We start from the raw sequence: 27,090 nt of genomic DNA, 5'->3' as shown, positions 1-27,090 counted from the left end.
TTGATGAAGGACAATACACCATATGCCTTCTTAACCACAGCGTCAACCTGTGCAGCCGCTCTGAGCGTCCTATGGACTCGGACCCCAAGATCCCTCTGATCCTTCACACTGCCAAGAGTCCTACCATTAATACTATATTCTGCCATCATATTTGACCTACCAAAATGAACCACTTCACACTTATCTGGGTTGAACTGCATCTGCCACTTCTCAGCCCAATTTTGCATCCTATCTATGTCCCTCTGTAACCTCTGACAGCCCTCCAAACTATCCACAACACCCCCAACCTTCGTGTCATCCGCAAACTTACTAACCATCCCTCCACTTCCTCATCCAGGTCGTTTATAAAAATCACAAAGAGCAAGGGTCCCAGTACAGATCCCTGAGGTACACCACTGGTCACCGACCTCCACTCAGAATATGACCCTTCAACAACCACTCTTTGCCTTCTGTGGGCCAGCCAGTTCTGGATCCACACTGCAATGTCCCCTTGGATCCCATGTATCCTCACCCTCTCCATAAGCCTTGCATAGGGTACCTTATCAAACGCCTTGCTGAAATCCATATACACTACATCTACTACTCTCCCTTCATCGATGTGTTTAGTCACATCCTCAAAAAATTCAATCAGGCTCACTGGTCTATAATTTCCTGGGCTATCCCTACTCCCTTTCTTGAATAAGGGAACAACATCCACAACCCTTCAATCTTCTGGAACCTCTCCCATCTCCATCGACAATGCAAAGATCATCATCAGAGGCTCTGCAATCTCTTCCCTCGCCTCCCACAGCAGCCTGAGGCACATCTCATCTGGTCCCAGCGACATATCCAACTTGATGCTTTCCAAAAGTTTCAGCACCTCCTCTTTCCTAATATCTACATGCTCAAGCTTTTCAGCCCACTGCAGGTCCCCCCTACAATCTCCCAGATCTTTTTCCATAGTGAATACTGACGTAAAGTATTCATTAAGTACCTCCGCTATTTCTTCGGGATCCATACACACTTTCCCACTGCTGCACTTGATAGGCTCTATTCTTTCGCATCTTATCCTCTTGCTCTTCACATACTTGTAGAATGCCCTGGGGTTTTCCTTAATCCTGCCCACCAAGGCCTTCTCATGCCCCCTTCTGGCTCTCCTAATCTCCTTCTTAAGGTCCTTCCTATTAGCCTTATACTCTTCCAGATCTCTAACATTACCTAGCTCTCTGTACCTTTTGTAAGCTTTTCTTTTCCTTTTGACTAGATTTATTGTAGCTTTTGTACACCACAGTTCCTGTATCCTCTCGTGACTCCCCTGTCTCATTGGAACATGCCTATGCAGAACTCCACACAAATATCCCCTGAATATTTGCCACATTTCTTCCGTACTTTTCCCTGAGAACATCTGTTCCCAATTTAATCTCCAATTTCCTTCCTGAGAGCCTCATAATTCCCTTTACTCCAAGTAAACACCTTTCTAGTCTGTCTGTTCCTATCTCTCTCCCGTGTTAATGTAAAGGAGATAGAATTATGATCACTATCACCAAAATGTTCACCCACTGAGAGATCTGACACCTGACCAGGTTCATTTCCCAATACCAAATCAAGCACAGCCTCTCCTCTTGTAGGCCTATCTACGTATTGTGTCAAGAATCCTTCTTGAACACACTTAACAAACTCCACCCCATCTAAACCCCTCACTGTCTGGAGATGCAAATTGATGTTTGGGAAATTAAAATCCCCCATCACAACAACTCTTTTATTCTCACACCTTTCTAGAATCTGCTTCCCTATCTGCTCCTCAATATCCCTGTTACTATTGGCCCTCCTTAACCTCCTGAAGAAGTAGAGGTGCTGGTGAGCTTTCTTGGCCGTGGCATTTACATGATTTGACCAGGATAGGCTTTTGGTGATGTTCACTCCCAGGAACTTGAAGCTCTCAACCCTATCGACCTCAGGCCCATTGATGTAGACAGGTGCATGTACACCGCCCCCTTTCCTGAAGTCTATGACCAGCTCTTTTGTTTTTTTGACATTGAGGGAAAGGTTATTGTCATGACACCATTCCACTAAGCTCTCTATCTCTTTCCTGTACTCCGACTCATCGCTGTTTGAGATACGGCCTACAACAGTGGTATCATCTGCAAACTTGTAGATGGAATTAGAGCAGAATCTGGTCACACAGTCATGAGAGTATAGGGAGTAGAGTAGAGGGCTGAGGACGCAGCCTTGTAGGGCACCAGTGTTGAGAATAATCATGCCATAGGTATTGCTGCCTATCCTCACTGATTGCGGTTTGTTTGTTAGAAAGTCAAGGATCCAGTTACAGAGGGAGGTGTTGAGTCCCAGATCTCGGAGTCTGGTAACAAGCTTGCTTGGGACTATTGTATTGAAGGCGGAGCTGTAATTAATAAACAATAGTCTAACGTAGGTGTCTTTACTGTCCGAGATGCTCCAGAGCTGATTGTAGGGCCAGAGAGATGGCATCCGCTGTAGACCTGTTTCGGCGATAGGTGAATTGCAGTGGGTCCAGGTTATCTGGGAGGCCGGAGTTGATGCGTGCCATGACCAACCTCTCAAAGCGCTTCATGATGGTGGATATCAGAGCCGCTGGTCGGTAGTCATTGATAAGTCTTTAATAGACAAAGGCCACAAAATGTTTTTGAAGTGTGACTGCCTGGCCACTATAATGTTGGTTTAGTTAAATGTGTGATTGTTGCAGGTTTGGCTACATCACCAATCCCTTAAAAAATCTTAGAAAGGTATGTAACTCAATCTCTCCAGTCCAAGCAACACTCTTGCAAATCTTTTCTGCACCCTCTTTAGCTTAATCTTATCATTTCTATAGCGTGGTGACCAGAATTCCACACAATACTTCGACTGTGGTCTAACCAACGTCTTGTGCATCTGTGACATGACGTTTGAACTAAATGATTTGGATGTGAATGCATAAGGCTTGATCAGCAAGTTTGCAGATGATACAAAATTATGAGGTGCTGTTGATAACGAAGAAGGTTATTGTTGATTACAGGGGGATCTTGATCAGTTAGGCAAGTGGGCTGAGGAGTGGCAAATAGATTTCCTGGAACATGGAAATTTACAGCATAGTACAGGTCCTTCAGCCCACGACATTGTGCCAACATTTTATCCTGCTTTAAGATCTATCTAACTCTTCCCTCCCACGTAGCCCTCCATTTTTCTATCATTCATGTGACTAAGAGTCTCTTAAATGTTCCTAAGGTATCTGCCCCCACAACCTCCGCCAGCAGTGCATTCCACTCACCCACCACTCTCTCTGTAAAAAAAAACTTATCTCTGACATCTCCCCATACGTTCCTCCAGTCACTTTAAAATATGCCCCCCTCGTGTTAGCCATTGTCGCCCTGGGAAAAAGTCTCTGACTGTCCACTTGATCTCTGCCTCTTATCATCTTGTACACCTCTATCAAGTCACCTCTCATCCTCCTTCTCTCCAAAGAGAAAAGCCCAAGCTTGCTCAACCTATCCTCATAAGACATACTCTCCAATCCAGGCAGCATCCTGGTAAATCTCCTTTCAATACAAATAAGTGTGAAGTGATGCATTTTGGAAAGTCAAACCAGAGTAGGACTTGTACTATGAATGGTAGGGCACTAGGGAGTGTAATGGAACGGAGGGACCTAGCAATACAAGTGCACATTTTGTTGAAAGAAGCATCACAGATAGACATGGTGGTGAAAAAGGCATTTAGTACGCTGGCCTTCAGTCAGGGGACTGAGTGGAGGAATTGGGACATTATGATGCAGTTGTATAAGTCGTTGGTGAGGCTGCACAGTTTTGGTCACTGGATTGTGGGACATGGTTAAATGGGAAAGGGTGCAGGAAAGATTTACAGGGATGTTGCCAGGACTGGAGGGCCTGACTTATTGGGAGAGGTTGGCCATGCTAGGTCTTTATTCCTTGGAATGTAGAAGAACGAGGAACAACCTTCTATAAGTGATTAAACTAATGAGAGACGTAGATAAGGTGGACGATAACAGTCTTTACCCCAGGGTAGCAGAGTCCAAAACTAAGGGGCATAGGCTTAGGGTGAGAGGGGAAAGATTTAAAAGGGACCTGAGGGGGAAATTTTCACATAGAGGGTGGTGAGTACATGGAACAAGCTGCCAGAGCAAGTGCTTGAGGCAGGTACATTGGTATCAGTTAAGAAGCATTTGGATAGGTACATGGAGGAGCTTGGGGGGATATGGGCTGAATGCAGGAAATTGGGATCAGCTGGGTTGGGCAACATTGTCAGCATGGATTCGTTGGGCCAAAGGGCCTGCATCTGTGCTGTATTGCTCTATGGCTCTATGACAGTATAAATTGGTGGTACAGTGGGCAGTGAAGAAGGTTGTCAAAGGTTACAACAGGATCTTGATCACCTGGGAAAGCGGACAAAGGAATGTCAGATGGAACTTGCATAAGATTAGATAAGATATATTTATTAGTAACGTGTACATCGAAACACACAGTGAAATGCATCTTTGCATGGAATGTTCTGGGGCAGCCAGCAAGTGTCACCATGCTTCCGGCGCCAACATAGCATGCCCACAACTTCCTAACCTGTATGTCTTTGGAATGTGGGAGGAAACCGGAGAACCCGGAGGAAACCCACACAGACACAGGGAGAATGTACAAATTCCTTAGAGACAACGGCCGGAACTGAACCCGGGTCGCTGGCGCTGTAATAGTGTTACACTAACTGCTACACTACTATACCTGCCCAGACAAGTTTAACTCGGACAAGTGCGAATTGATGCATTTTGCCAAGTTAAACCTAGGCAGGATGTACACAGTGAATGGCAGGGTCCTGGGGAGTGTTGTTGAACAGAGAGACCTAGTGGTACTTGCACATAGTTCCCTGAAAAAGCAACACAGGTAGACAAGTTGTTGAGGAAGGCATAGAGCATGCTTGCCTTCGTTGGATGGGGCATTGAGTACAAGACATTGGTGAAACTGCACCCGGAATTTTGTGTGCAGTTCTGGTGCAGTTTGTGTGCCATTCGATTGGAGGGATATGATTAAACTAGAGATGGTGTAGAAAAAACTCACAAGGATGTTGCTGGGACTAGAGAGTGTGAGTTATAAGAAGAGACTGGATAGGCTGGATTGTTTTCCCTGGAGCAAAGGAGGCTGAGGGGTGACCTTGTAGATGTTTATAAAACTATTAAGGGCATTGATAAGGTAGTCACAGTCTTTTACTCAGGGTACAAGAGTCTAAACCTAGGGGGCATAGGTTTCAGGTGAAAGGGTTTCTGAGGGGCAAGATTTTCACACAGAGAGTGGCAGGAGTATGCTACGAGCTGCCAGAGGAGGTGGTAGAGGTAGGTATAATTAGAATGTTATGAAACATTTGGAAAGGTTAGAGGGATATGGGCCAAATGAGATTAGCTTGGATAGGCATCTTGGTCAGAAGGGATGAGTTGGGCTGAAGGGCCTGTTTCCGTGATGTTTTGCTCTATGAATCTCAATGAAAATGTAAAGCTAGCCTCGTGAAGAGTCGCTTAGTTGTATGCTGGTAAGTAATTAGGTTGTTCTCTTCAGTCTCTCACATGTAAACATTGACCTGTTTCTGAATGTTCAACTGTTATTGTGGTGACTAATAATAAGTGCAGAAATATTTCATGAAGTACTCACACGTGAAGCTTTTTCCACTAATTATCAGTTAATTTGCTTTTTAATTCCACCCTGACAAACAAGTTGACTCAGCTCACTGAGTATCATGAGAAAGTCACAATAAATGAAATATAAATTTGCACTTGGTGGTAAAGAAGTGGTAGCTCAGTCCTCATTAGGTGGTATTATACAACTGTTCTTGCAGATTGACATTTTAAGGTTATAAATACTTATTTTTTCAGCAAATACTTAAAATAGAATGTAAACTTATTTTCTAGGACCATTAAATACTACTTATGGTGGTTGTTCAATGTGCAAACTGATACTTTACAATAGCAAAATATACTTGGGTATAAGCTTGGATATAATGTTTAGATCTATGAGTATAGTGAGATGCTTATATCGATTAGACTGCGGTGAAGTGTCCCTGGTTCAATGAAATTGATTTCCATTATAGTGGAATAGAAATCCTTCTTCAGCCTGTGATGTGGGTGTTCTTTGTGGCCCACAGAAGTAGAAAATATCATGTTTTCTCTCAAAGCGATTCCAGAGCAAAAGGTCAAATTCTGCAGCCAGTTCATACCAATGATATTAAAATGTCAAATACAGGGAGCCATTGGCTGAAATTCCATGGGGGAGAAATTTTTCTTTGGTCACCAGAGCAAACCTGTATGGACTGCCAGTGGTAATGTTTGATTGACTTTGACTGCGTAGACTAGGCTTTGGAAGTCCCTTACTTTTCACCGTTAAGTACCAAAGTAAATAATTATATGTTTATATCAAAATGTGTGCATGCTAAACAGATCTTAAATTGGCAAAAACAGGTTTGTTTTCAAAGGCCTAAGTGTTCTGGTAGACCCTGTGGTTTCCTTCCCTTTACTTCAGTGTAAATTATGTGATGGCACAGAAGAATGGCAAATCCTCATAACATACTTAGAGAAATTTATCTCAAATTGGTAGTTTAATGTGACCTTAGTGCATAAAAATCTGCTTCTGAAATTGATTCTATTGAAGTACACTGTGTTGACACGACAATACAATCCACCATATACCATTAAACAAATTTCTAAGAAACATGGTTTGTGACTTTAAGCTCAGAATGTGATGTTCTTTTCTAATCATGAGGCTAACATTCAAAGCAAAAGCAGAGCTTGAGTTTCAAATTATTTTGGATGCCTTTTGTTACTCAAAACTGTAGAAAGAAAATGACTGCCTTAAAATGTTTGCTGTTAAAGCATTCCTCATGCCCATTTTGGGAACATCTTAAAAGAGATATTTGGGAGAGCATTTCAAAATAATTTCCACATATTTTCTTTAAAAAATTGTTTTGTTTGTCTTTTAAATCTACTTTGAGGCCAAATAAGAAAATAATGAAAATATCATGGAAAAAGCTGAAGGGCAGATGACATTAATGGATGTGGAAAAACAGATGCCGAAGTTGGTAACAGAGAACTGTGGTGAAACTATCCTCTCGCCAATACTTTAGAACATAGAACAGTACAGAACAGAACAGGCCCTTTGGCCCACAATGTTGTGCCAACATAGCTATTCCCTCCTACCTACACAATGCCCATATCCCTCTATTTTCCTCTCATTCATGTGTCCATCCAAGCCCCTCTTAATAACCCCCAGTGAAATTGCCTCTACCACCCTGTCAGGCAATGCATTCCAAGCATCCACCACTCTCTCAGTAAAAAAAAAACGTACCCCTCATGTCTGGTCTGAACCTACCCCCTCTCACCTTAAATGCCTGCCCTCTGGTATTGGATCGCTCAATAACGGGAAAAAGATATTGCTTGCCCACCCCATGTATGCCCCTCAGAATTTTATCCACTTCCAACAGATCACCCCTCAGCCTGCTCTGCTCCAGAGAAAAGACCCCAAGTTTGTCCAGCCTTTCCTGATAGCACATGCCCTGTAATTCAGGCAGCATCCTAGTAAACCTCCTCTGCACCCTCTCTAAAGGCTCGAGATCCTTCCTATAGTGAGGTGACCAGAATTGCATGCAATTGCACTTCTGGCACTTTCTGGCACTTTCTGGCACTCCAAACCATTCCTTTGCAATGGTTTCCCAGTTGCTCAGTGGGGAGGGGTGTGGGGATGGTTCCATTTTTACACTTGTATCACATTCTGTACCCTAGTTGCATTATTTTGAATTCTATCATCCTTTCAGTTTTTGGGAACCACTTTAAAGGCAAACAGATAACCTGTTAGAAGCAGTATGAGTTCATTGAAGTCTGAATGTGGCTCATAAATTAACCAAAGGGCAAATAACACCATGCACTTGTTATACAAATCAATTATTTAGAAGTGGGATAGGAAGGAAGTAGATTACTGTTACAGAATTATTTTTGGAGCATTTACTATTTTGAATTTGTAATAAACGTCTACATTTCAGAATCTTAATCATAAAGAAAATAAACCAGGAAATGGAATGATTACTAGCTGTGGTCCACAAAAAGGCATTCAAGGATCTGTAAAGAACCAGATATAATCATTATTTGTATAGCAGATGGCAAGCAAAATTCACCAGGGTTATTTATAAGCCATTTCATATTCACCAAAAGAATAAGTGAAATATGTATTGCATTTATGGTGTTGACCTATCTAAGTGTGAAGTTGAAAGAGATCTAAGTGTGCCGATAAGTGCATTGTGTTACATGTTAAGTCACGGTGTGCCTGTCAAACATGAATCTATGGAATATGAGTGGGAGGTTACTGAAACTGACAGTTTTCTGGTCAGCCAACAAAGTGTGCAGATTTGCTGATTGAGACATTGCAGAAACATTCAGACTGGAAGGCAAAATAATTGAAAAGCTGCCAAGTCAGCTCCTGGGAATGGACCAGTAAATTATAATGAAAATATGGAGAAAATTCCATGCTTCAACCTTGAACAGAGGAACTAGGAAGAGTTGGTGTTAAAGTATACAGGATGTTAAATGATATAGAAAGCGAAATAGGAAACACACCATTGGAGGTGAAAACTTTGGGTAATTTTCGAGACAGCTGGGTGCTGTAATAGGCATGTCTCTAAATGGATGAAGTAAGCCAAATGTTCTTATCTTGTGGTCTTGTGATCTCATACTTTGTAACTGGAGATTATTATCTGACTCTTCAGTATTTTGTTGATGGTAGAAGGACAGTGAGTGATTGCGCAGTTTGACAGCTCTGAGAATCATTTTGTTCATTTGGTTTCCCACGCCAATTGCTGCCTTTGATTTTATCCTTTGAGGATGAGTTATTTCAGATTATCTTTTCTGAATATTCCCTTCAGGTCATGATGTTCCATTCCATCTGTCTTTTTCATTTGTCATTAAATGTTATCATGTCATTGTGTATTTTATAGTATGCTGCAGTGCCATCTTCTTTGACTAGCATCTCTTTGATTTTCACTCCCTTTTGCACTGCTAATCTATTTAATGTGTCCAAATGCCCATAATTTCAGTATTCAAATATGGTCTATTCATATTCAAATATGTTCTTTTTTGCTGAGAGTATTTTTTTTTAGTTTTCCATCATGCGATATGGATTTAAGTGGCATTGCCAGCCTGTGTTCTCTATTTCTAGTTGCATTTGAACAAGGTTAAAAGCCAACTACCATTGATGAGTCTGGGGTTACATGGCAACCCATATAGATAAAGATGTCAGAATTTCCTTCCCTGAAGGTCACTAGTCAATCAGGTTCTTTTTAATTGATCCAGTAGTTTCATAGTTACTGTTGAAGAACTAACATTTTTTTTAATCCCATGTTTATTTAATTACTTCAATTTAAACTGACATTTTGGATCTAGAATTATGCTTCAGTCTCCATTTCTCTTGGACTCCAGGCCCACAACATCAGCAGTCAGCAATTCTGCCATAGCTCAAATTTTGACGACAAGTTTATCCATCCCTTTATTAATTTTAGACTCAACTGATAAGACATCTTTAGAAACTGTCACTAAATGTCTTCTCAGTTGAGAAATGTAAGGATATTGACTGCAATTGAGTTTACCCATTGCCATTTAGTTAACAGCATTAGCATATGAAATAGAAGCAGTAGCTCATTCAGCCCCTCATCCTGCTTCATCAAAGAAGAAGATTATACAAATCTTTTATATCAGCCCCACTTTTCTGTAGTGGCCTCATATCCCTTGATTCCCCAATATCTAAAAATCTGTCTTGAATATACTCAGTGAGCAAGCCTCCAGAGCACTCTGTTAGAGAACTCCCAAGATTCATCAACCTCTGGATGAAGAAATTTCTTCTCATCTCCATCCTGAATGGCTGATCCCTTAAACTAAGATGGTGACCTCTAGTTCAATGCACACAAAAAGGGAAAACATCAATTCTGGATCATTTTGTGAAGCAGTTATGAATATTGTACATTTCAATGGGATCATCTCTTATTCTAAATTCAAGGGAGTACAGGCATGGTCTGCTTAATCTGCTCAACCCAGAATTCCAAGAGTTAATCTCGTGAACCTTTGCTGTATTCCCTCGATTGCAAATATATCCTTAGATGGGGAAGTAGGGAGACCAAACCTGTACATAATATTCCAGATGTGGTCTCACCAGTGGCCTAATTAATTGCAGCAAGATATGTTTACCTTTTATTCAAAGCATCTTGCAATAAAGATGAATATAAAATTTGCCTTCATGATTGCTTGCCGAACCTGCATACTGTCAATGATTGGCATACAATGCTATCCAAGTCACTTGAGCACTAAAACATTTCCATCTCCCCTAATGTTAAAAGTACTTTGGCTTTCTATACTTTCAAACAAAATGGGTGACATCACATTTTTTAATATTATATTCCATCTGCCATGTCTTTGTCCATTCGCAAAGTATGTCACAGCCCATATTGCCACCTAGCTTTTTACAATCAGCAAACTTTCATTCAATTGAACCAATTGTTTTGGGTTGTATCCCTGCATTTCCCTGCCTCCATAATCTCCTAAAGTCTTAACAACCCTTTGAGATCTCAGAACTCCCCTAATTCTGGTCTCTTATGGGGTGACAAATGTCTCCCTCATAAATTTTAATGCTCTCCCAGCTGATGGCCCACTTTGTGTTTGTAATGAAGTTGAACTCATTCAAACCTATGCTCCCCCTTATTTTAACTTGCAACAAGTTCTATTTACTCATTATCTCTAATCTGTATTGGCAACTAGTTTACAAAGTTATCATCTGCAGCACCTAGTACATCGTACAGTACAGGAACAGACCCTTCGGCCCACCATGTCGTGCTAATCATGATGCCAAATTAAACTCATCCCATTTGCCTGCATGTGGTCCTCATCCCTCTGTTCCCTGTCTGTTCATGCCTTTGTTTAAATGTCTCTTAAACATCACTATTATATCTGCTTCTACTACCTCCCCTGGCAGGGCATTCCAGGCACCTACTACTCTCCGTGTAAAAGAAAAACTTGCCTCACAAATCTCCTTTAACCTTTCCCCCTCTCACTTTAAAACTATCCCTTCTATAATATGACATTTGCACCTTCCGACTATCTACGCTATCTGTGCCTCTCATAATTTGATATGCTTCTATTGTGTTGTCTATTAACGACTGACGGCCCAGAGAAAACAGTCCAAGTTTATCCGACCTCTCCTTATCGCAAATACACTCCAATCCTGACAGCATCCTGGCACCAAAGCCTCCACATCCTTCCTTTAGTGTGACCACCAAAACTGCACACAATACTCCAAATGTACTTTAGTTTAGGTCCTGGGGCAGCACAAAGGCACAGCTGTCAGAGCGGGTGTCTCACAGCTCCAGTGACTTGTACTCAATCCTGACCTCTGGTGCTCTCTATGTTTGGACATCATTCTATTGTGATCCCATATCTTCAAGAAATGCAGTTTGGGAGACTAATTGGCCACTGTAAATTGCCCCTCGTGTGTTGGTAAATAATAGAATAAAAGAGGAGTAGATGAGAATGTAGAGTGAGCAGATTACAGGGAAGAATAGTTGTGACGTAAGATTGCTCTATGAGAAGGCAAAGACTTAATAGATTGAAATGCCTTCCTTTTATATCATAATGAAATATGAAACCATGTTGCCCATCCCTGCATTGTATCATCCCTTCATTGACTTTCCAAAGCCTTACAGTCTTTTGAAATCTCTGCTCTTCTGCAATACTAGTTTCATGTGTATCACCAGTTTTAATTATTCCATTAATTTTCTCTGTGTTCAGATGCCTTGACCCTCAGCTTTGGAATTTCATCCCTAACCTTCTCCATCAGAATACATCGATCACTCTTTCCAATACTTTGAAGAAGCAGTGTATCACACCACCTTAACTGCAATAATTTTTGCTCTTGAAAATCTATTTCTTTAATCAAGGTTATGCTTCCTGTTCATTTCCAATAATCCTGTATAATCCTTGTTATTATGTGAAGGTCACTATATAAAAGCAAGTTGTAGGTAGTGTTGTAAAATCATTTAATTTGATTTTACATTGTGTATCTGCATTCACAAATGTAGACAAATGAAACTTGATGGCAACAGAACTCTGACACTGATAATTCTGCTTTGGTATATTTGTGTAGGTAAAGCATACTATGTCAGAAAGGCTCAACTTTTCATGATGTCTCAGCCAAGGCTTTTCATCAGTTGATCTCTAACCAGGGGCAGTTTGTAGTGTGATTTTATAAAAATCGTCTTAGCCCCCTCAATGTACCCTCAGGGAATTAACTTGGGCTGTCAATAAGCAAGCTGTTAGTCTTCTTACAGCATATATTATGTGGCTTAAGAACAGATTTTGGTACACAGGGAAGATGACAACAGCTATGCTATTCTGCAGGACAAATACAAATGTGGAGCCTGATGTGTAGTCCATTGTTGATAGAAATCTATATTATCTAGAAATTATGAATAAATCAATTTTGAAAGGATATTTTTTATTCCACTGGTAAAATAAATGACATGAAATGGAAAGGGATTGAGGTCCTGCAATCACATTTTACCATGTGAGATTTTCAAGATTTTGTTTAATTTGTTTGAGTAGGTTTTGTCCAGTGTCTGAATTAGTCAATGCAATGTTCACTTTCTGCTACATAAAAGGTTAAAAGAAACTAATTAAGACTTGCAAGCTGTTATTATTTATTTCACGTAGAAAATGGAAATTTTAAATTGAAAGATGTATTATCGGAATTGAATGCCCAGATTTTCATTATATTGTTTGTCCTACTTTAGCTTTATAAGAAATGTTTGCGACATTAGGGTCTCAAATTGTGTGTTTAATGCTCCAACAATGTCCCATTTCAGTACTTGGTAAAATTGGTTTCACATATCTCAAGGCTTAGTAGGTTTATTTATGTTAATGATTGCATCAATATTCTTAAAACAGCCTCATTCTTCCAATACCATTAATAGAGATTTAATAGAGTGGCACAAAAAATGAGATATTTTGATTGAACCGATGGGAAGAAACATGGGCATGGATGGTTGGTGCCTGGAGAACACAAGATAATTAGGTAAAAAACTTTATTGGGAACAAATGAGGAGGATTTTCCTTTTATATGCAGTGGATCAATTATAAAATCACTGACTGAAAAGCAACAGATGCAAAAGGAAATTTTGAAAGAGAATTGGACATTTAAATGAAAAGGAAAAATCTGGAAGGCGATAGGAAAAGAGCAGAGCAGTTGGACCAATTGGACAGCTCTTCAAAAGGCTGGCACTCATATAATTCATCAAATGGCCTCCTTCTGCACTATACATTTCTATAATTTAGCTACAGCAAGAAAAGCTGACTAATAATTTGTGGTGCTTTGTGGTACAATTACCGAGCAGCTTCGTTGAATCACCAGGTACCGAATATAAAGCACAGAGTAAGAGAGACAATATTTCTCTGACTCGCACTACATCAGGTGGGGGCAGTTTCAATTCCTGCCACCTTTTCTAATTAAAATATGTCGAGGGATTCCATAAACTAGCTTATAAACAGCAGATAACTTTCCAAGCCACTGATGTTTGCCAGAAAAACCAACTATGTTGTGCTCAGCATTTGATGTCTTGAATGTACAAGCAATGTTAAATATATTCAAGCAGAACCTACCAGATGCAAATAGGCAGGGTGCAACATGACACGAAAGCAAAAAAATCAAAGGACTGGTTTAACTCAGTCGAGTGTACTAACAGCCTTCTATTTCATAGGTGCTAAAAAAGAAGAAACTGCATTGATGAATGGACTGAGTGTGAACTTGCATCTCCTGCTGGTGAGAAGTCATTTTTATTACACATCATTTTGAAAAATAATACAATTAGACTCCAATACTTTGAAGAAATGGTACAGCATAACTACTTGCATTCAGATAATTTTTTTTGTTTCATGGTATGCTTCGAGGAGGTCACCTACATAAATGAGAAACATTACAAAAGTGCTTGCTTCAGTTACCTTTACACAACTTAATGTTGGTGAAATTAGAAACATCCTCATGAGAATATGAGCATCCTAGTACTTTAACTGAATGCCCACAAAGCACAGTTAATGCCCAGATCTGACCAAACATCTTCCAATGTTCATCATACCTTAACAATGACCAACTGTCAAAACAATTTTTACAAGACTAGCTTTTGTCTTGTTATACCAATTATTTCTCTTCTTTCTCTTTCTTTTTCAATTACTGCCTAGTTCAGTTCTAGTACCATAACCACAGGCAAGGGAAGTAGTGCAGAAAGAGGCAACCATGTTAGTCTGCAAAGGCTGTGGGGAGATTTTGTTTAAGGACTCAAGACATATGAGATTCAATAAATTGAACATAGTAATTAGCTTGAAAATGCCGCACTCTATAAAATCAAGTCACACAGGTCCAGGTTCAGAAGAGAGATGGCCAATATATGATCCAGATTTAACCATTTTGCCAGAGGGGTATTCATCCCTTAAAGCAAACTGCTTTGAGAGTTTGTCAGGAATGTTGGAGAAAAATATAAAAATTAGTGTTGGATAAATTAATATGAAAGTGAGTAGTTTTGTGAGTACTGGTTCAGTCAATTTGTTTGATGAAAGATGAAAGTGTACTCATGTAATTCATGATGATAGAACACTTTAAAGTACTTCTCAAAAAAACAATGAGTTTTTTGAAGTATCGTCACTCTTGTAAGAATTAAAACAGGTAATTTTTGCACTGCGAGCTCCCATAATCAGCAACGTGAGAGAGAATTTGTGTAATCTATTATAGTGACAATGAGCGAGGGATGAGTATTGCCAGGAAAATCAATTATTATTTCTTTCTTTCCCTTGTTCTGCTGTTGTATTTAGTGCTTTAAGAATTTTCTCTTTTCTTTTTCTCTCTGCATTTCTTCCTTCTCTCCATTCTCAGGACAAGCCCTCATTGCCTGCCGCTGTCCCATTTGTATGGCAGCTCATTTGGAGTTGAGATGCTGGAAAAGACATTAACTTTTGTGTAAGGGCATAACAAGGATAATAAGAAGTTCTGACTTCACCAGAATTAAAACTTGTGAGTGAAGTGAAATGTTGTTGGTATTTCAAACAGCCAAAAGTGCATTTCTGATGACATCAGAAAGTAGCCTCCATTGCACTGAAACACATCATAGTGGGGAGGTCCTCCACACATTGGAAGTGGGAGAATTCTATTTTTACCCTCTAGATATTAAATTGGAGTTATTTCAATGCAAAATGTGAATATTATGACAATACTAATTTTTACATAACATTTCTTTGAATGAAGTCATCCATCTTCATCCCATTTCATTGCCCCTTTGATGTCCTTTTCATGTGATTTGCCTCATAAACGTTATGACTGACTCTGCTTTAACTGGCAATGGACCTTTCAATAATTTTACAACACATTTTTTACTTTATAAAATGCTTGATTCTTACTCTTTATACTTCCAGTACTAATCCCAAATTAATGCTACCTTGTTACTGATTTATTGATCAGTAGGAATAATCTTGCACTAATTTTTTTCTTCTAACCATTTGAAATTTTCATCAACCCTGCTAGATCTTGTCTTATCCTTATTTGCTCCAATAAATGCAATGCATTTTTCAATTCTCTCATCATCATATTCTCAAATGATGATAAGAGACTTGAAAGAAAGCTTTTACTCACTGGAACAAATTATATCAATGGTGTCACCTTGATAAATCTACACCCTGCTTTTTTCTGTGGCACCAGAATCCATTTTATAACGAAGTGTACTAAATCAAGCACAGCATTATGATTGTGGTTTAACACAATATTACAATTGTGAATAGCAGGTGTCGTGATTTGGTATTGGAAAATCTCACAGTGATTGTATTTAGTGTCCCTATGCCTATATTTTGTGCCTCCCATCTGTATTCTTCCATCTGTAATTTTGCTTTTGAAAATCTTTGTATCTGTACTCCACAAACTTTTGCCCAGAAATACATCTTCAGTACATATCACTAAACATACTATCTGGTCAATATGGCACATTCTAATCTATGTTCAAAGGCATTTTTTAAAAAATATTTTTTTGGTCTGGCAAAGTCAGCATTTAATGCCCATTCCTAATTGCCCTTGAGAAGCTGGTGGTGAGCCACCTTCTCAAATCACTTTGGTACTTTTGATGAAGGTATTGCCACAATTCTGTTAGGCTAGCGAGTTCCAGGATTTAGATTCATCAACAGTGAAGGACTGGCAACATACTTCAGTTTGGATGTTGTGCAACTTGCAGTATACCCTGTGGGTAGTGGTGTTCCCTAGCATCTGCTGCCTTTGTTGTTGGTGCTTGAGGTTACAGGTGCTGTCAGAATAACCTGGGTGGGTAACTGCAGTGCATTTGTAAGTAGTATCCTTGTAGCTAATTTGCATGATGGTGGAAGTAAAGAATGAATATTTATGGTGTTCAATGTGGTGTCAATCAAGCATGCTGCCTTGTCCTGGCTGCCTTGTCCTAGTGTTGAGTTTCTTGAGAGTTGTTGGTGCTGCACTACAGACAAGTGGAGAGTATTCAATCACACCCTGATTTGTGCTGTGTAGATGGCAGAAAGACCTTGGAGTGTCAGGAATTGAGTCACTTGCCACAGAATTCCCAGACTCTAACCTTCTCTTATAGCCATGGTATTTATGTGGCTGGTCTAGTTGAGTTTCTGATCAATAGCGACTGCAGGACATTGATGGTGGGGGATTCGGTGATGGTGAGGTCATTGAATGGTGGTTAGATTCTCTCCTGTTGGAAATGGTCATTATCTGGCACTTCTGAGATATAAATGTTACTTTCCACTTAACAGCCCATGCCTGAATGTTATCTAGGTCTTGCTGTGTACAAATATGGGCTGCTTCATTTGCTGAGAAATTGTGAATGAATTGAACATTGTACAATTATTAGTGAACATGCCCACTTCTGACCTAATGATGGAAGGAAGGTTATTGATGAAGCAGCTGAAGATAATTCTCCCTAGAATGCTGTCCTGAGGAACCCCTAAAGTAATGTCCTGGCGCTGGGATGATTGAACTCCAACAACCTCAACCAATTTCCTTTGTGTGAGGTAGGGCTCTAGCTACTGGAGTATTTTCCCTTTGATGTCCATTGACTTCAGCCACACTTGGTCAAATGCTGCCCTGATGTCAAGGGCAGTCACTCTCCCTTCCCCTCTGGAATTCAGCTCTTTGGTCCATGTTTGGACCAAGGCTGTGATGGGGTACAGAACCAAGAGTTCCTGGTGAAATCCAAACTGGGCATGAGTGAGCAGGCTTTTGGTGAGTATATGCCACTTGATAGTGCTGATGGTAATGGTTTCCATCATTGTGCGGACAATTGAGAGCAGATTGATTGAGCAGTAAGTAGTTGAATTGGATTAGTTCCACTGATATCAACAAAGCTGAACATTGGAGACAGGGTACAACACACTATTGCTACTATATAATGCACTTAATACAACCCACTTGGAATAACTTTCTGTTCCTCCATGAATGTTCCAGCATTTGAATTTTTCTACATTCCATACCTCTATACTGTTGTGCATATGCATGAAGGTTGAAACATATTGATTTTCAAGTGTTTCTCCTCTGATCTGCCGGCACAAGTTAAGTATAATTTAGCCTAATGGACGAGATTTCAAGTCAGAACCTCAGCAAAATAAATTAATCTGGAAAAAAATTCAAAACAAAAATAAAGCTCATATAGAATTTTTCACCACTGTTGGATCTTGACAAAGGGGATCACATGCTGTGGGCAAATGCATGGCACAAGCTGGGCCATTGTGCTCAGTAACTAACTAAAAGCTAAGGTTAACGTGCCTTAGTACAAGATATCTTGAAGCAGCAATGATAGACACCACTCAGGAAAATCAGTCTGACATGCAGCTTACAGATGGTCCTTAAACTGTTTATTCCCTGTTCCTGGCAAGGAAGTGGGCCCTAAGATTTTAAGATTACCCAGTCATCAAAGTGATCCCTGCAAGGATGGGAGCAGTAGAGGGATTATGGAGTACTTGGAATCTTAAACTCGCTCAGTGTCCCCTCTCTAATCCTTCCTCAGAAGGATAACTAAACAGTTCATTGTGCTTGTAAAACAGCTTTATTTAAATAGTGAGCAAACTCGGTATGTGGTAACCTATTTTTTATTTTACAGCTGTCCTTCTACAAGCCAACATCAAGTAGACATAAGATTCTTATGGAAACAAAGGCATTTCCTTCTGATCATGTAAGAAACGCATTTACAGCACCAGAATTCATCAAGTCCTTGCATAGGTTACTCAGTGATTTATTCATGGACACTAAGTTCTGTTGGTGAAATATTTACTTCCTGGCTCTTTGCCAATATCTCAACAAGCTTTATTACAAGCTCACCCAGCATGCATCTCATTACCAAAGCCATTTTTGAGAAGAATATGCAATATGATTGATGTTACAGTTCAGTAAGAGACCATGGAAGTAGCTGAAAACTGGCTATATTGATTTTTATGTAGTAAAAGTTAAAGTCTGCAAATCATTAATTATAACCTTTGTTCCTTTAAAGTATGCAGTGGAGTCTCAAATCCGTCTTCAAGGTCTAGATCCCAAGGAAAGCATGCTTTTGCTGTCTCCTGCAGAGGTTTGTGTCATGCAGATAAGATAATAAACCAGTTACCATTGCACAGTACATCATTAGACTTGCTCATTCCAATAATGCACCATGGCGGGTTCTTTCTGAATGACATTATTCAATTATTTATGCTCTTTGTTATTAGAGTCATACAACACAGAAACAAGCCCTTCTGCCCATCTTACTGCCTGTTGTACTTATCTACTTTAACCCCATTTACCCACATTTACTTAGCCTTCTATGCTTAAGTGATTCAAGTACTTGTCTAGATGCTTCTTAAATATCAAGAGAGTGTCTGCCTCCACCACCTCTTCAGGCATCACATTCCAGTCTCCAAACACCCTCTGTGTGGAAAAAGTTCCCCCTCAGATCTCCTCTAAACCTTTTATCTCTTACCTTAAACTTATGTCTCAGACACCCCCACCATAGGAAAAAGATTACCTACCCCCTCAAAATTTTATCTGCCTCTCTGAGTCACCCCTGGCCTCCTCTACTCCAAGGAAAACATCAAGCCTATCCAATCTCTCCTTACAATGGAAATGCTAGAAAATGTTACCAGAAAACATTATGGGACTCGGTCTAAATTTTGTCAACAATATGTTGTACCAGTTCTAGAATACTAAATTTTAACTGAACACACTCCAGCTAATGTATTGTGGAATGAAATATAACCTTATTGCTATTGTTGTATTTTTGAGAGAATAAATCATGACTGCTGGGTTGTATAACCATGGCCCGCAGCCCATTTAGTGGTACTCAAACTGTATTATTTAACAAGCACAAAGAGAACAGAAATATCCTATGACTGCAGTAGTGAGCACACAGTGACCTTACCTGTCAAGCATTGAGTGCCACAGCTTCCAAAGATTTGTTATGTTCCTAACACTTTCTCGTACAGCCCCAGATAATCTGCAAAAGCACAGGAAAATTTTGTTCTACAGGGTTTTACATAACTATTTATTTGGAATACCACAATATTAATACAATTGAGAGGATATTGTGTAAAAATATATTTGATAACCAAAATAAGATCAGAATCAGATGATGTGAAGTTAGTTGTTTAGCAGCAGCAATACAGTGCAAAGACATAAAAATTCTTATAAAGTACAAAATAAATAAACAGTGCAAAGAAAAGGAATAATAAGGTAGTGTTCGTGAGTTTATGGACTGTTCAGAAATCTGATGGTGGAGGGTTCTTAGTTGTTACAGTGTAACAAAATGCGGTAGTTTGGTCCAAGATTTGTGGTCAGCTGCAAGTGACCTGTACTGGCCTGTGGTACCAGGTAAACAGTACGTACTTAACTAGAGCAGTGCCTTTAATAGTAACCATAGAATCATAGAATTGTACAGCATAGAAACAGGCCCTTTTAGCCCATCTCGGCCATGCTGACCATGATATTTATCTACGCTGATCCCATTTGCCTGTATTTGGCCCATACCGCTCTATGCCTTTCCTACCCAAGGACCTATCCAAATGCTCTTTAAACATTGTAATTGTATATGCCACAATGACCTCCTCCGGCAGCTCATTCCAGATAACCATCACCATCACACTATACTGCTGCCGCAAAGCAACAATTTTTTTTTAGGTAAGGTATCTTTATTAGTCACATGTATATTGAAACACACAGTGAAATGCATCTTTTGCGTAGAATGTTCTAGGGGCAGCCCGCAAGTGTCGCCATGCTTCCGGTGCCAACATAGAATGCCCACAACTTCCTAACCCGTACGTCTTTGGAATGTGGGAGGAAACTGGAGCACCCGGAGGAAACCCACGCAGACGCAGGGAGAACGTACAAACTCCTTACAGACAGTGGTGGTAGTTGAACCTGGGTCACTGGTGCTGTAGTAGCGTTACACTAACCGTTACACTACCGTGCCTGAAATTTCACATCATATAAGTCAGTAAAAATAAATCTGATTCTGATTCTGACCGTCTGTGTGAAGAAATTGCCCCTCAGATCTCCTTTAAATTTCTTCCCTCCCCATGTGCTCCAGTCGTAGACTACCCTGCACTGTGAACAGGACTCTGACTATGTATCCTATCTATGCCCCTCATAATTTAGAAAATATTCTAAATCTCCATTAGGTCTCCTCTCAGCCTCTTATGTTCCAGTGAAAATAAACTTAGACTATTCAACCTCACTTTGTAACATCCTGGTGAATCTCACCAGCACTCTCTCTATTGCTACCACATCCTTCCTGTAGTGTGGTGATCAGATAGATCTATACATAATACTCGACGCTACAACATTGTTGCATCACTGAGACATAGTTGAAAGATGGGCAGGACTGGCTGCTCAGTATCCTGGGTTGTAGAACTTTCAAGCGAGACATAGGGGGATGTAAAAGAGGTGGTGGCATTTCACTGTTAGTCAAAGAATGTATTACGTCAGTATTGAGGGAGAATATCTTAGAAGGCTCATCAAATGAGGCCATATGGTTAGAGATTTGGAACAAAAAGGGTGTTGTCACTTTGGAGATGTATTATAGACCATGTAACAGTCAACGAGGAACAGGTAGAGTCAAATAGAGGAGAGCTATGATGAAAATAGGTTTATAGTACTAGGAGTTTCAGTTTCCCAAATATTAACTGGAATTGCTTTGGTGTAAAAGGCTCAGAGAGGGCAACATTTTTGAAATGTGTCCAGTAGAGTCTTTGACACAATATGTAGATAGACCAATGAGGGAAGGAGCACTACTGGATTTTGTCTTGGGAAATGTAGCCAGTCGGGTGGAGGGAATGTCAGTGGAGGAGCATTTCAGAGATAGTGACCATAACTCTGTCTATTTCAAAATAGTTATGGAAAAAGGTAGGATTAGACCAGGAATAAAGGTAGTAAATTTGAGGGAAAGCCAATTTTATTAAAATAAGATGGTACGTAACAGGGGTAGACGAGGAGCATCTACTTGTTTGTAATTCTATATCTGCACAGTGGGAAGCATTCAAAGGAGAAATAGTGAGAGTGCATGGCCAACGTGTTTCTGTCAGGATGAAAGTCAAGGTAACAAGTATAGGGAAACCTGGATATCAAGGGTTGGGTAAGGAGAAGAAAATGAACCACATAGCAGGTACTGAGAACTAAAGTTGTGAGAGGCCCATCTAGAATATAAAAAAAAAAGTGATGCTTAAGGAAATCAGGAAGGCAAAGAGAGGGCATAAAAGATCGCTGGTAGACAGGATTAAGGTAAAATTGAAGGCATTTTAGAAATACTTTAAGGACAAAAAAATAACCAGGGAAAGAGTAGAGCCCATTAGGGAAAACCAGAAGCAAACTATACATGGAGCTAGAAGGTATAGGTGAGGTCAGTAATGAATACTTTTCGTTGGTATTCTCAAAGGAAACAGATGGTGTAGTTAGAGAACTCAGTGAAGGGGAAGGTGAAATTCTCATGCAAGTCTCCATAAATAAAGAGGAGGTACTCAATAGCTCAGCAGGCTTAAAAGTGGATAAATCCCCAGTTATGCCAAGCCACCATGGGAGGCAAGGCTAGAATTTGCAGGGCCTTTGGCTGAGATATTTAAATCTTTGCTTGCATAAGTGAGGTACCAGATGACTGGAGGATGGCAAATGTGGTTCCTCTTTTCAAGAAGGACAGGAGAGAAAAGTCTGGTAATTAAAGACCTGTAAGCCTAACATCAGTAGTAGGGAAGATAATTGAAAATATTGTGAGGGACAGGATTAATAATTCCTTAGAGAGGCAAAGACCAATCAGAGATGGCCAGCAAGGTTTTGTCAAGGGAAGATCTTGTCTGACCAATCTGACTGAATTTTTTGAGAAGGTGACAAAGTATATTGATGAGGGCAGTGCAGTAGTCATCCTTAAGGCCTTCAAGGTCCACATGGGAGATTGCTTGGCAATAGGAGACAGAGGGTGATGGTAGGTAGTTGTTTTTGTGATTGGATTCCTGTGACTAGTGGTGCTCCACAGGGATCGGTGCTGGAACCCTTGCTGTTGTAATATATGTGAATGATTTGGATGTGGATGTCGGAGGCATGATCAGTAAGTTCGCAAATGACATGAAGATTGGTGGAGTTGTTGACAGTGTGGAGCGTAGTCTTAGGCTATAGAGTGATATTGATGTATTGGTGAAATGGGTTGAGAAATGACAGATGGTACTTAATCCTGATAAATGTGAGATGATGAATTTTGGGAGTACTAATGAAGCTGGGACATATACCATGACTGTTAAGTACCTAGGGAATATTGAGGAACATAGGGTCCTTGGCATGCAAGTCCAAAGATCCGTTAAAGGTGGCAACGCAGGTAAGAAGGCATGTGAGATATTGCCCTTTATCATTTGGGGCACTGAAGACAAGAACAGGGAGGTTATGCTCCAATGCTATAAAACATAGATTTACTGTACTGTGTGCAATTTTGGTCACCACACCATAGGAACGATGTGGAGGGGGTGCAGAGGAGATACATCAGGATGTTGCCTGGGACAGAATGCTTCATTTATAAGGAGAGACTGGAGAGGCTAGGTCTGTTTTCCCTGGAGAAGAAGAGGTTAAGAGGGGACATGATTGAGGTATATAAAAATTATGAGGGGTACAGATAGAATAGACTGCAGAAAAAATTTCCCCTTATCAGAGATGACTAAAAGTAGAGGACGTAGATTTTGGGTATGGGATAAGGGATTTGTAGGGGATCTAAGATGGACCTTTTTCACCAAGAGGGCAGTGAGTACCTAGAATGCACCATAAGAGAGAGTGGTGGAAGCAGAGTGGCGCAGAGCATTTAACAAATGTCTGGATGAGCATTTAAATTATCTAGGCATTGAAGGCTACAGGCCAAGTGCTGGAAGATGGGTTAATACAGATGACTACCCACTGGTTGGTGTGGACATGGTGGCCAAATGACCTGTTTCCATGCTGTATGACTCTATGAATGAAAAGTTAAACTCAATTCCTGCTTCTGATCCCATTCTGTAAAAACTAATGTTGGACCACCTCTGTTATTGCAAATGATAAGTGCTGCAATATAATTCCAAAAGACATAAAAATAGGCTTAGCGCTAAGGTGCCAATGTTTTCACATATTTTCCTTCTCAGATCAGTGTAAGGTGGGTAACTGCATTGAGCTATCCTGGTAAAATGAGTAGGCAGAAGAGACATTTTGTTTCTATTATTGGTTCAACTCCTGCAAATGAATTTAATAAAGGAAAATCTAAGGCTGTGATGTTTCTATGAAGTACTTAATGAGTAATTCTAGGTTACCTTTGGAGTCAAAAGATGGCCCTATTTTGTGTGCTTTATTACGGTGCAGCTTACCCCTACCAAGCTAGTGCCATTGACTCAGTTGCTGGAGGATTAGAACACAGAAAGAAGCTATTCAATGCCAACAAATCCATGTCATCAATGATACACCACTGAATATCCTCCCATCTTTCCTCATTTAAATCTATCTGCTTTATCTATTCCCTTCTCCCTCATCTGCTTATCTAGCCTCCCTTTAAATGCTCTTCCATATTCACCTGTTCAAGTGAAGATAAAATATTTCACGGCACTGTTCAACAAAAAGAGTGGACTTTTTCTTCTGTCCTGGGCAATATTGACACCTCAACAATAGTAACAGAATGGTCTTGCTGCTCATTCTAGCATGCTGTTGTGTGAACATTAGTTCTCATGTTTGCTCAAATAATGTCAATGACTGGACTTCAAATATTCCATTGGATGCTTAGAAAAGAGAGAAAGATCACAAGATAGTGTTTAAAGGAGTATTATAGTGTTTAAAGGAGTATTAGAGGTTGGTTATGATCCATCCGGTAGAAGATACAGGAGCCTGAGGGCACGTACCACCAGACTTAAGGACAGCTTCTACCCCACTGTGATAAGACTATTGAACGGTTCCTTTATACAATGAGATGGACTATGACCTCACAATCCACCTTGTTGTGACCTTGCACCATATTGCACTGCACTTTCTCTGTAGCTGTGACACTTTACTCTGCACTGTTATTGTTTTTACCTGTACTACATCAATGCACTCTATACTAAGTCAATGTAACTGCACTGTGTAATTAATTGACCTGTACGATTGGTATGCAAGACAAGTTTTTCACTGTACCTCGGTACAAGTGACAATAATAAACCAATACCAATACCAATGAAGTTGTATCACACAGGGATAGAATTGTTCAGTGTTCTGAGGAAGGGAAAATGTTGAGAGTGATCACTACTAGAGTTTTTGAGAGTGATGAAGAAATGATTAGCTTTTAGCAACTTGATTCCTCTTGTACTGTCTTTGCATCCAGATCCAAAAGCAAAGTACTGCAAATGTTGAAAATAAGGGGTTCATAAGACATAGGAGCGGAATTAGGCCATTCAGCCCATTGAGCCTGCTCTGCCATTCAATCATGGCTGATTTATTTTCTCCTCCAATCCATTCTCCTGCCTTCTCCCCATATCCTTTGATGCCCTTACTCATCAAGAACCTATCAACCTCTGCTTTAAATATACCCAATGACTTGGCCTTCACAGCCGTCTGTGGCAATGAATTCCACAGATTCACTATACACTGGCTCAAGAAATTCCTCCTCACCTCTGTTCTAAAGGGACGCCCTTCTATTCTGAGTCTGTGCCCTCTGGTCCCAGACTCTCCCACTAATGCCACGTCAGCTCTATCCAGGCCTTTCAATATTCAGTAGGTTTCAATGAGATCCTCCCTCATCCTTCTAAACTCCAGTGAGAACAGGTCCAGAGCCATCAAATGCTCCTCATACGTTAGCCCTTTCATTCCCAGGATCATTCTTGTAAACCTCCTTTGGACCCTCTCCAATGCCAGCACATCCTTCCTTGGATATGGGGTCTAGCTGCTCACGATACTCCATTGTCCGACCAACACCTTATAAAGACTCAGCATTATATCCTTGCTTTTATATTCTGAAATATAAACAGGAAGCACTGGAAATACTCCTCAGGCCAGGCAGCATCTCTGGAAAGAGAAACAGAGTTAATGTTTTAGATCAATGACCTTTCATTATTAATACTGTTACTCTGCCTACAGATGTTTCCTGACTAAATGAGTACATTCAGCTATTTCTGTATTTATTTTTCGTGAAATCTTCCCTCCACTTATACAAAAATAGAACATTCCTCATTGTCCTAACCTATTTGATTAGTGCCTTCAGGAAGATTGTGAAAATGGAAGTCTTCTTCCAATTCATTTATCTGTAAATAAAATCTTGCTGCTATCTTCCAGAATGGAACTGTACCTTGGTTTTAAATAGGTCACTTTCCAAAACAAGGTCTTTGAACAGGCAGTAGTCTGTTATGTACAAAATTTGATCAGGAATTAATGAAACAGAAAATGCTGGAGGTACTCAGCAGGTCAGGTCACATCTGTAGGTAGAGAAACAGAGTCAACGTTTCAGGTTGAAGACCCTTCGTCAGAACCGGGAAGGAGACAAAAGAAGTTCGTTCAGTTGCAAGTAGGTGGGGCGGTGGGATGTCTCTAATACAGTAAAACTGGGGTGACCATGGGGATAAGTTGTATACAGGGCTATCTGGTCAATGAATGAATGGGAGCAGTTAGAGAGCGAGAACACAGCCGAGCGCCATCTGCCTGCTCCATACTCATCTCTGGAGCATCTGGACAGTAAAGACATCTACATTATACTATTGTTTATTGATTACAGCTCTGCCTTCAATACTATAATTCCAAGCAAATTCATCTACAAGCTCCTGGACCTGGGACTCAAAACTTTGCTTTGCAATTGGATCTTTCACTTCTGACCAACAGACCACAATCAGTAAGGATAGGCAGCAACACCTCCGCCATGATTATTCTCAACACTGCTGCCCAATAAGGCTCCATCCTCAGCCCCCTACTCTACTCACTATACACTCATGACTGTGTGGCCAGATTCTGCTCCATCTACAAATATGCAGATGATACAACCATTGTGGGCCGAATCTCAAATAATGATGAGTCAGAGTACAGGAAGGAGATAGACAGCTCAGTGACATGGTGTCATGACAACAACCTTTCCCTCAATGTCAGCAAAACAAAAGAGCTGGTCACTGACTTCAGGTGGGGGGGGGCAGTGCACAAGCTCCTGTTTACAGCAACAGTGCTGAGGTCGAGAGGGTTGAGAGCTTCAAGTTCTTAGGAGTGAACATCACCAATGGTCTGTCCTGATCCAACCACGTAGCCACAACGGCCAAGAATCTCACTAGTGTCTCTACTTCCTCAGGAAGCTAAAGAAATGTGGCACGTCCCCTTTGACCCTCACCAATTTTTATCAATGCACCATAGAAAACATCCATTCCAGATGCATCATGGCTTGGTATGGCAACTGCTCTGCCCGTGACCACATGAAACTGCAGAGTGTTATAGAGACAGCTCAGTGCATCACAGAAACCAGCCTCCCCTCCATGGGCTCTGTCGACACTTCTCGCTGCTTTGGTAAAGCAGCCAACATAATCAAAGACCCACCCGCCCTGGACATTCTTTCTTCTCCCCC

General features: G+C 40.4%; 1 protein-coding gene across 10 annotated transcripts in view; it reads left to right on the top strand.

Annotated features, from left to right (window-relative positions):
* The window catches only part of kynu (kynureninase), a 161,388-nt gene that overhangs the window by 64,984 nt on the left and 69,314 nt on the right, over nt 1-27,090 (top strand). For all 10 annotated transcript variants that reach the window (XR_007956101.1, XR_007956100.1, XR_007956103.1 and 7 more), the window contains 3 exons: nt 13,762-13,823; nt 18,169-18,240; nt 18,556-18,630. Coding sequence is in view for 6 of the 10 variants with exons in the window: in XM_052013145.1 (XP_051869105.1) it covers nt 13,762-13,823; nt 18,169-18,240; nt 18,556-18,630 (209 nt within the window). In the remaining 4 variants the exon portion in view is untranslated. The remainder of the gene's footprint in view (nt 1-13,761; nt 13,824-18,168; nt 18,241-18,555; nt 18,631-27,090) is intronic.

This window comes from Pristis pectinata, chromosome 1, assembly GCF_009764475.1.
Source record: "Pristis pectinata isolate sPriPec2 chromosome 1, sPriPec2.1.pri, whole genome shotgun sequence".
Lineage (NCBI taxonomy): Eukaryota > Metazoa > Chordata > Chondrichthyes > Rhinopristiformes > Pristidae > Pristis > Pristis pectinata.
This window is presented reverse-complemented; position numbering and strand designations above follow the sequence as displayed.